The following is an 11,150-nucleotide window of genomic DNA, read 5'->3' as shown; positions in this document are numbered from 1 at the left end:
AGGAGGCGGCCGCCACGCCCGGCAAGAGAGAGCCCTGCCCAGCCGCCCAGGAGCCGGCCCCGAGTGAGGACAGAAACCCCTTCCCCGTCAAGCTCCGGTCCACCTCCCTCTCGCTCAAATACCGGGATGGCGCCTCCCAGGAGACGAAGGGTGTGAAGAGGTACAGTGCCGAAGTCCGGTTAGAAAGGTCGCTGACCGTGCTCCCGAAGGAGGAGAAGTGTCCCCTGGGGACGGCCCCGGCCCTTCGAGGCGCCAGGGCCCCCAGCGACCAAGGAAAGGGGAAGGCCCGGTCCCCCGAGCCGCTCAGCTCCAAGCCGCCCCTGCCCCGGAAGCCGCTTCTGCAGAGCTTCACGCTCCCGCACCAGGCCGCGCCCCCTGACACCGGCCCGGGAGAACGGGACCCCAGGAAGGAGCCCAGGACGGCGGAGAAAAGGTCGCTGCGCAGGGGAGCTGGTAAGAGCGCGCCAAGGGTGCGGGAAGGGCAGGGCCTGGGGAGATCCACATCCGCTGGCACATCTTGCTGGACACTCGCTAACTGTGTAAATGCTCCTGGTACAAACTTTGTTGCGGGGGAATTGGAAGGAGTCAGAATTCCCACTAACATCATGTCTGATCTAGAGCAAGCTTGTCCAACTCGCTGCCTGGGCCCGGGGTGGCTTTGAATGTGGCCCAAGAGGAATTGGTAAACTTTCTTAAAACATTGAGACTTTCTGCGAATTTTTTTTTTTAAGCTCATCAGCGGCCTTTAGTGTTGGTGTAGTTTATGTGTGGGCCAAGATAATTCTTCTTCCAGTGTGGCTCTGGGAAGCCAAAAGATTGGACACCCCTAATCTAGAGTAGGGAATAGGCCGACCTCGGTAGCTCATGCCTGTAATTCCAGCACTTTGGTAGGCCAAGGCCTGCGGATAAGCCGAGGAGTTCAACACCAGCCTGGGCAACATAGCGAGACCTTGTTTTACAAAAAAATTTAAAACTAGCCAGGCGTCGTGGTGCACGCCTATAGTCCCAGCTGCTTGGGAGGCTGAAATAGGATTGCTTGAGCCCAGGAGTTCAAGGCTGCAGTGAGCTCTGATGGTGCGATGTGCTCCAGCCTGGGTGACAGAGTGAGACCCTGTCTCTTTTAAAAAGAGAGAGAAAATAAGGAATAAAGAGTAGAAAAGGGAAAATAAATACCAGGATTTTGTATAAGTACAGAGAAGTCAGTGTGTAGACATGAGATAAAGAGAGATGTAAAAACTGATTTTGATAGGACTCTCAGCGAATCTCTCAAATTCTTCTCCCACTTTTCACCTGAGAAACTCAGCAAAGTCCAAATCCCAGGACATGTGTACTCATTTTGATGCAGGTTCTTTCAGGGCCTAAGCTATTTCTTGGCTATAAATGAAACATACTCCTCTATCAGGGTCCTTCTGACCTTTTCCTCCAAGAAAGAATTTCCTCCTGCTGTTCGTAATCAGGTTCGCGCCCAGCTGCACGTGGAACGTATTCCATGTATTGGAATAACAAGTCTGTATAAAACATAAGTCTCTCTCAAGAGGGTCAGCATTTACTTGCTGTCCTGAAAGGGAGATTGTGTTAAGATTGAGGCAGAACGTAAGAATCTTTGAAAGCAGCTGTCTTTTGAAATGAGCAAAGTAGATGACCTTTCTCTGTCTTTGACATTTGTCACTTCTTATGGAAGTGAGGAAATGAGAAATCTGTTGAAAATGTGTGTTTGCAGCAGAGCTAAAGAATCTTTCATTGCTGGGTTTGTTTGTTTGTTTGTTTGTTTGTTTGTTTGTTTGTTTTGAGACTCTGTCTCACTCTTTTGCCCAGGCTGGAATGTAGTGGTACAATTCTGGCTCACTGCAACCTCCACCTCCCAGGTTCAAGTGACTCTCCTGCCTCAGCCTCCCGAGTAGCTGGGATTACAGGTGTCCACCACTACACCTGGCTAATTTTTTTTTTACAGTTTTGGTAGAGATGAGGTTTCACCATGTTGGCCAGGCTGGTTTCAAACTCCTGATTTCAAGTGATCCGCCCACCTCAGCCTCCCAAAGTGCTGGGATTACAGACGTGAGCCACCGCGCCTGGCCTGCTGGTTTTTTTTAATTAATGGAAATCTGTGAGCCAGAAAATGACACTACACAAATAAGTTGTGTGTGCATGTGATGAGGGCCCTAGAGAGAAGTTTTCTATGGCGAATTTTGTTTTTTAAAAATGTTTTGGCCTGGCGTGGTGGCTCACACTTGTAATCCCAGCACTTTGGAAGGCTGAGGCAGGCAGATCACAAGGTCAGGAGCTTGAGACCAGCCTGGCCAACATGGTGAAACCACATTTCTACTAAAAATACAAAAATTAGCCAGGCATGGTGGTGCGCACCTCTAATCCCAGCTACTCAGAAGGCTGAGGCAGGACAATCACTTGAACCTGGGAGGTGGAGGTTGCAGTGAACCGAGATCATGCCACTGCACTCCAGCCTGGGTGACAGAGAGAGACTCCATCTCAAAAAAAAAAGAATGTTTCAGGCTACTCAAGCACTGCATTGTGGGATAGAAGGGAAATAGAACATGGTGAATCTCTTAGGGAATCCTGTACCCTAAGAGGAAGATGCATACACGGGAAGAAAATTAGCTCATACAAAACAATGTGAAAACCGTTCCAAAATAGTCTAATCTTTTCTGGCTCTTTTACAGTGCTTTAAATTGCTAAGGTGACACACAAGGATTCACAGTTCCAAAGAGCCCACACATGTGGCCTTCCCAATCTGAAGGCCCCTTGGCACAGCCGTGATTTTGTGTTGCTGCTGCCACTGCAGTAGGATAATCAGTGCAGGAATTTGGAGGAAGTTCAAGCCGTAGCTGACGATCCACTCTGCAGAGTTCCATTGAGGTTATTGAAGCTATTGTAGAGTGATTCAAAAAGCCATTGAAGTAGCAAGGGAGGAAGGAGCTGCTCTCTGTGCACATGAAACCCTGACCTTCATGGTCCAGAATTGAAGATGTCTCTCAAGGGCTTGCTAAATGAATGGAACTTAAAAACAGAATATCAAGCTCATAGTCAAATCTGGAAAAGAAGCTTCAGAGAGCAATGCTTTGCCCATTATTTATATGTAAGTTCCTCAACCTAAGCCAGGCTTTCTTCGCTATAAAATGCCTGGGATGGTCTGTAAAGACCTTGTGTATTTTTCTTTGATTTATAAAATGTAATAGAGTGTTTGTTTATTAACAGCTTTTTTTATATAGTAGAAAAGAATTGTCTCGTCCATCTAAGTTTAATCACATTCACTAAAGCCATAGAAATGACAGAGTTAGATGAATTCCAAAGCGAAAGAAGAATCTAGGTTACTTTATGGGCATGAGTAATGACGTTCATTTTACCACACAGAAAGGAGGGAAGGAATTACCCACATTCTATAGGGAAGCAACTCTGGGGGCAGGGGCAGTGGTACTGGAAGGACAGGTACCAGGACAGGCTGGGCCTGCTGCCTGATCCTACCTGGACCTTGAGGGACTGTCTCATGCTGACCAGAGCAGAATCTCAGGGTCTACACTGTCAGACCCCAGCAGTGAAGCTGCCCCCACACCTTCCCCAGATGCCAAATCTGTTTGTGCTTTCATTGATGATTATCACTTCTATTATCATTCTCATTGCTCCCAAATTATATTAGCTAGAAGCAATTCGGTTCATACAAAACCTACAGATAATGGAAGTTTTAATAACAATATCACTGTTTCCAGAAAGACCTAATATTTGCTGTTGTGGTGGCAAATACCTTGCCCAGAGCTCCCAGATAGTCTGCCACCTCCCCCATCCTCCCTCCAGGGCATGTACAGTAAAGTTGGATGATTGAAGTGTTCCAGATGACTCAGCTTTGGGCACTCAAGCTGCCTGGTCCCCAGCACCTGGTTTATTCCTCCTCCTCTCTTTCACACTGTGTTTTCCTTCTTTGAAGGAATGGAGGAACGCTTCAGCAGAAGGAGTAGGGAAGGATGCAGTGGTGGTTGGTTGTAATAAACAGGAGCCTGGCTTGCCAAAGGGGCTGAGCCTCCCAGGGGCTGTGCTGGAGTGGTTACTGCAGTCTTAGTACGTGTCTGGGCTCCTCGAGGCAGAGGAGCCCTGTTTATAGGCCTGGTTCATAATTTGCTGATCTGTCCTAGGGAGTAAATGGCCCAGGGTTATCAGCCGTGTTCATTTGTGCAGAACATTTTGCATCCTCCTGTTGGTTCAATCCATCCCAGAGTCTAAATTACAGGTCAGAAAGCAGCTTCTGCACACAGGATTAGATTGACAGCAAAGGAGTTAGAGAATATGGTGTGGAAAAATTGCAAAACACAGAAAGTATGTAGAAAAAAAATCACTCCTAAGTCGACTCTCCTTCTAGTCTCTCTTGTTTCTGGGTATGAGATTTATTTTTTTACAAAGTCATGGTCACATGTTGGTGTTTTGGAAGGTAGCGTAAGAAATCACCCTTCTCACCTGGGGACCTCATTTGATAACCGGCATTGGCTAATCTGAGCTTGATTCCTCCAGACAGGGTTGGTGACAGAGTAACACACTCCAGTCTCTGACCCCTTTTTCTAGACTCCAGTACCCACTCATGCATTCTTTTTTTCAACGAATATTTAATGTCCTCCTGCCATGCAAGCTCTTTCTTGGCCCCAAAAGATGGGAAGAGCACAGGGGACTGACCTGCGGAGTTTATTGCATGGAGAAGGCAGGTGGTAGCTGGATGCCGGAGGAGTGTAGACAGCCATTTTCTGGCCCACCTTGTCTTTGGATGTCACAGCCATTTTCTGAAGGAAATGAACTGAAAGAGACTGTCACCCTTTTTAAATGACACAGTTCAGATATATTCAAATTCATTTGGGTTAGAATACAAGCTGTCAAGGGTTTTGTTGGCATCCTGCTAAAAATATATTCCTATCTCTTGAATTTTCAAAATCTCATTTTATTGTGATGTGAACACCTAACATGAGATTGACTCTCTTAACAAATTTTAAAATGTACAATGCAGTATTGTTGTCTATAGGTACAATGTTGTAGAGCAGATCTCTAGAACGTGTTTTTCTTAACATAACTGAAAGTTTATAAACATTAATGAATAGCCCCCAATTTCCCTCTCCCCCGCCCAGGTCCTAATGACCACCTTTCCACTCTTCAATTGTATGAATTTGACTATTTTAGATTTCACATAGAAATGTGATCGTGTAATACTTGTCCTTCTGTGACTGGCTGATTTCACTTAGCATAATGTCTTCAAGGTTCATTCATGTTGCTGCAAGTACAGAATTTCCTTCCTTTTTAAGGCTGGATAATATTCCATTGTAGATATACACCACAGTTGCTTTATCCATTTGTTTGTCCAAATACATTTAGGCTGTTTCCACATCTTGGCTGTTCTGAATAGTGCCTCAGTGAACAGGGAGTGTTAATATCTCTGAGATTCTGATTTCAGTTCTTTTGGATATATACCCACATATGTTTTGAATTCTTAAAGAAAACCAACTTTGCTCACATTGGCATTTTTTTTAGTCTTGCCCTTCCCTTCACAGTCACTTCTGAGCAAGTGTCATCAACACTGTAAGCTCTGTTTCCCTGCCTTTCCTCTGCTCCTCAGCCATGTGTGTCTTATCCTTGCATGCCACCCAGTACAAAGTGACCTCTCCTCATTTTCCCTTGTGCAAGACACATCACAGAATCCCACCTGTTTCCTGGAGTTCGTGATTCCCTTGACTTCTTGGGCCACGGCAACCAGCCACCTACCCATCTGATGAGCAGCCTTGACTTGACACTTCAGCATTCATAATTCCATTTATCGGTACCACCTCCAGCACAGTTCTCTTTCCTTCTCCGTACTCCATCTACCCAGATACTCAAGCCAGAAACCTCAGTGTTATTACAAATATCTTGATATGAATAACCCCGAGAGGCCTAAAAATGATAGGAAAATCACCTTATAATCCTACTGCTTTAAAAATGACATGAAAAGGGACTTGCTGTTCTGACCAAGATGGAATAAACACTTACCACCCCATCTCTCCCACTGATACAACATCAAACCCTATGCAGAATGCATAAAGTGAGTATCAGAGGACTCTGAAAGGTAGATAAGAGGAGCTGGTAGCCTGAGGAGATAGATCAGGACCCAAGTGATGACTCTGTAGCAAGTGTGAATAGTGAAGGAGCACCTCTGCGCTCTGCCACTGGTGGCATCAACAACTCCTGCAGGCCAGAGCTCCTAGAACTTTCCCAGCCTAGATCCTACTGCACACCCCCACCACCAACCCCTATGGGACAGAGCTTGTTGGACAGCCTTGGCTCTACTCCAAGTGAACACCAGCAACGAATCAGCAAATCCCTCTTAGCGGCAGCATCCCTGCAGGATGGAGTTCTTTCTATTCTCTCATCCCTATGCCAGGCAAATGCCAACAACAAGCTGAAAACTACTTGCCCTGGTGGCAGTGGCAGTGATGTCCCTTGTGAGGCACAACTCTTGTTTGTTTGAGTCTTAATCTTGGCTCATCAGTGAAGTGGCCCACCCCTCACCCCTGCTGAAGATGATAGCAATACCCTCTTCAGGGCAACGGTCCTTTAGCCCTTCCAGCCCTGCTCCAAGTAAGCACCAGCCTAGAGCACTCCAAGTGAGCACCTGCCTCTCCCCACAGCAGCTCCTATGGGTCGGAGCTCTTTTGACTCTTTAGACATTACCCCCGGAGAAACCCAATAATGAAGCTATACCTCCGTATTAGCACAGACAGCAGCGACAGGTATGGTGGTTGGGGATCCTGCAGGCTCCTTTCCCTTGCCACTCTGTCCTGAGGTGGTCCCAGTCACAAGAAGGTGCTACGGTGCAGAGAGGCTAAACCTTGGCTTTCTAGCCATAGAACCTTGAGGAGTAGAGATTACAGAAAGGAGACATCTGAGTTAGATATCCTTTAAATCTGCGTATGAAGTTCTGGGCTCATCCCTGAGCTGCGCATGTGTAAAACTGACTAGAATGAGCACAGCAAAACCTTTTGAGAATTTTAACAGGACCAAGTCTCAGCACAATATTCAAAATATCTAGGATATGAACCAAAATGATCCAACATACAGAGAACCAGGAAAGCCTAAAAAATTCTCAAGGAAAAAGGCATTCAACAAATGCCAACCCTGAGAGGATTCAAATGTTGGAATTATTGGACAAAGACTTTAAAGCAACTACTATGCCACATTCTAAGAAGTAAAAATGAGTACTCTTGGAATTAATGGAAAGATAGAAATTCTCTGTAAAACAATAGAAGCTATAAAGATAGAAATTTTAGAATTGGAAAAGCTGGAGTGGCTATATATTAATATCACACAAAGAAGACTTCAGAAAAAGGACAACTATTAGTGATAAAATGGAACATTATGTAATGATAATTTCTGCAATATTGGTCAATCAAGAATGCATAACAGTGCTAAATGTGTGTGTCCCTAACAACAGAGCTTCAAAATACATGAAGCAAAAACTTGGTAGTACTGGAAGGAAAAATAGATAAATCCATAGTAAGATGTAGAGATTTTAGCACTCCTCTGTCAGTAGTCAAGAAAAGTAGCAGGTAGAAAATCAGGAAGAATATTTCAATTAGGTCAAGTTGGTTGAACATCATCATCAACCAACTTGACCTAATTGATATTTATAGAACAGCCCACCAGCCACAGCAGAATACATGTTCTTTTCAAGTGCACATGGGACATTCATGAAGATATACCATATTGTCACTAAACAGCGTGTATTAAATTTAAAAGAATTGAAATTATTCAAAGCTTGTTCTGTGCCCTTATTGAATTAAATAAGAATTTGATAACATCTGAAAAATATCTGGAAAGAAATATGAAAAAGATCATCATATATTTGAGATTAAAACCCTACACCGCTATATAATCCATGGGTCAAAGAGGATGTCTCAAGGGAAGTTAGAACACTGAATTAAAATGAAAATACAACATATCAAAATTTGTGGAATGTGGATAAAGTGGTACTTAGGGAAACTCAACAGTAAATTATATTAGAAAGACCTCGAGACCAGCATGGCCAACATGGTGAAACTCATGTATACTAAAAATACTAAAAATAAAAAATTAACTGGGCGTGGTGGTGCACACCTGTGGTCCCAGCAACTTGGGAGGCTGAGGCAGGAGAATCGCTTGAACCCAGGAGCTGGAGGTTGCAGTGAGCAGAGATTGTGCCACTGCACTCCAGCCTGGGTGACAGAGCAACACTGTCTCAAAAATAAAAATATAAATGACATAATCACCCGAAACTGGAAACAGCCCACATGTACTTCAGCTGGTGAATGGGTAAACAAACTGTGATAATCCATATGATGAAAAACTACTTAGCCATCAAAAGGAATGAACCTTCAATATGCACAGTAACCTTAATTGTACATGCTCAGTGAATAAAGCCAGTCTTTCAAAATTGCAAACTGAATTATTCCATTTCTGTAACATTTGGAAGAGGCAAAAATATATGGACAGAGAACAGATACATCAGTAGTTGCCAGGAGTTGGGAGTAGCAGGAGAGTCTGGTTACATAGGGAAGGAAGAAGGAATTCTTCAGGGTGTTGATATTCTGTATCCTGTTTCTGATGGTTGTTATAAGAAGCTAAACGTGTTAAAACCCGTGGAACTGTACAACGAAAGGGTGCATTTTACTATTTATAAATATAAGAATAATTTTTTTCTTTCTTTCTCCTTTCCTTTCCTTTTTCCTTTCATTTTTTCCTTTCTTTTCTCGGAGTCTCTCACTTGGTCACCAGACTGGAGTGCAGTGGCGCGATCTCGGCTCACTGCAGCCTCCGCCTCCTGGGTTCAAGCAATTCTCCTGCCTCGGCCTCCCGAGTAGCTGGGACTACAGGCACGTGGTGCCATGCCTGGCTAATTTTTTTGTATTTTTAGGAGAGACAGGGTTTCACCATGTTGGCCAGGATGGTCTGTATCTCCTGACCTCGTGATCCACCTGCCTCAGCCTCCCAAAGTGCTGGGATTACAGGTGTGAGCCACCACGCCCGGCCAGAATAATTTTCAAATACAAAAAAAAAAAAAAGGGGTAGTGGCCTCCTGCCCACCCCTTTCTGAACCTCTTTAATCCCACTCCCCAGGGGGAACCACACTGCCAGATTCATCCTCTTTCCCTTGAACACTGCAGTCATCACCACAGCAAGATGGGCCTGCAGATCTAGGCATGTGGATCCTTTTATTTTAATCACAAAAATGCTGTACATCTTAGCTTGCATTTTCACTCTACAGTAAAGCATGGGCATCTTTTTTTTCTTTTTTTTAATCAACGTGAACTGCCTCACCTCTTTCTGTTTAAGGACTACACTCTATGTGTTCTGTATTTTATGTAACTGTTCCCCTCCTAAAGGGCATTCTGCTTGTTTGAACTTTTTTCCTTCTTGCTGACAGTGTTGCAGTGATCATTCTTGTTCATTTTAATCCCTATGTATTCACACTGTTGTTTTTCTATGATCGATTCCTAAAAGTGGATTTTCAGATTCTCAGATCATGTGCACTTTTAATAGACAACTTTAAATTACGCTCCATAAAGGTTGTACTGGTTTACACTGCTTCCAGCAGAATAGAGACTGTTTCTCCACCCCCTCATCAACACCAAGTGTCGTCAGTGTTTTTCTTCCTCCAATCTGATGGATGATAAATGCCAGTCATGATGCTCTCCTTGGTCAGCAAGTTCTGGTCATCGCAATGTGCAGCGTCTTTATCCTCCCATGTCCCCATGCCAGCCTCTTCTTTAACCTGACACCTGCAGTGAGTGCCTCCTCCCTCCAACTCTCTTCTTCCCCTTTCTTCCCAGGTCGTCGGTGGAACCATGGAGCTTTCCTCTTTAAAAATTCTCAATGCCTTCCCATTATATTTAGAATAAAATTCAAACTCCTGGAGAAAACATTTAAGGCTTTTTAGATTCTGGCCAAAACAAACATTTCTGCCTCTATAAGTTTGTCTGCCACTCCACTCCCTCCGACATCTCCTGCAGCCCCACCCCTGATGCCAGCTCCCTGGCACTCTGTACACACCCCTGCCCGTATTGAGTGTACTTCACCTGACCCCTGAACTAGATCCTGAGCCCTTGAGAACTTCCAGGGTTTTTCTTCCTCTGTTGAGCACCCATACCCGTGCCCTGGGCTTCCCAGCCTGTACTCTGTACATACCCCTGCCCGTATTGAGCATAATTCACTGGACTCTGAACTAGATCCTGAGCCCTTGAGAACTTCCAGGGTTTTTCTTCCTCTGTTGAGCACCCATACCCGTGCCCTGGGCTTCCCAGCCTGTACTCTGTACATACCCCTGCCCGTATTGAGCATAATTCACCGGACTCGGAACTAGATCCTGAGCCCTTGAGAACTTTCAGGGTTTTTCTTCCTTGGTTGAGCACCCATACCCGTGCCCTGGGCTTCCCAGCCTGCAGTGGGTAATCCTTGGGCCAGGTTGTGTTTGCATGACCAGGTGCTGGGATGAGGGAGCAAGGCAGGGGCTGGGTGGTAAGATTGAAGAGTGTGGATCTGTGGGTTTTCCTCTGAGGAGCACCTCTCAGGGGCTGTGGGATTCTGAGCAAGTTGAGTCTCTTAAACTCTGAGTCTTAATTTCCTCCTTTATATAATGAGGTTATTCGTAATAACAGCATATAGGGCAGCAAAGGCATTTTAACTGCAAAATGTGATACAGTTTCATACAGTACAGTCATACTTTCCTAAACATGTACTAAAATATTCTCATCTCAGCTGCACAGAATGCTGTGTGAGAATGGGATTCTCCTTGTCCCAGTTTTGGTTAAGGCACCAATGCAGAGATGTCAGATACCAGAGAGCACGTGTGCAGGATGGGTAGAGTCGCCAACCACTCACCACCCCCGTCCTCAGAACATACGGAGAACGGGGAGGAACAAAGGGGACTGGCAAAACACTTTCTGTGGAGAGCACGCTGCAGTCGTGTGAGCCACCAGCGCACCACGGGTGGAACCAGAGGGAATGTCCCTCATGCAGTCTGCAACGGTGGCTTCCATGGGACTTGTTAGAAGCTGCCCTGCAGCTGGGAGACATGGAGGACTGCAGCTGGGAGACATGGAGGACTGCAGCTGGGAGACATGGAGGACTGCTGCTGGGAGACATGGAGGACTGCTGCT

The 11,150-nt window shown here is 45.3% G+C and overlaps 1 protein-coding gene across 1 annotated transcript in view; it reads left to right on the top strand.

Moving 5' to 3' along the window:
• The window catches only part of KIAA1211L (KIAA1211-like ortholog), a 75,697-nt gene that overhangs the window by 47,155 nt on the left and 17,392 nt on the right, over positions 1 to 11,150 (top strand). Inside the window, exon 8 of the mRNA XM_011956653.1 lies at positions 3 to 453. Within this exon, the coding sequence (XP_011812043.1) occupies positions 3 to 453 (451 nt within the window). The remainder of the gene's footprint in view (positions 1 to 2; positions 454 to 11,150) is intronic.

Source organism: Colobus angolensis, unplaced genomic scaffold (genome assembly GCF_000951035.1).
Source record: "Colobus angolensis palliatus isolate OR3802 unplaced genomic scaffold, Cang.pa_1.0 Scaffold42, whole genome shotgun sequence".
NCBI lineage: Eukaryota > Metazoa > Chordata > Mammalia > Primates > Cercopithecidae > Colobus > Colobus angolensis.
The sequence above is the reverse complement of the archived record's forward strand: the minus strand, read 5'-3'. Positions and strand labels throughout refer to the sequence as shown.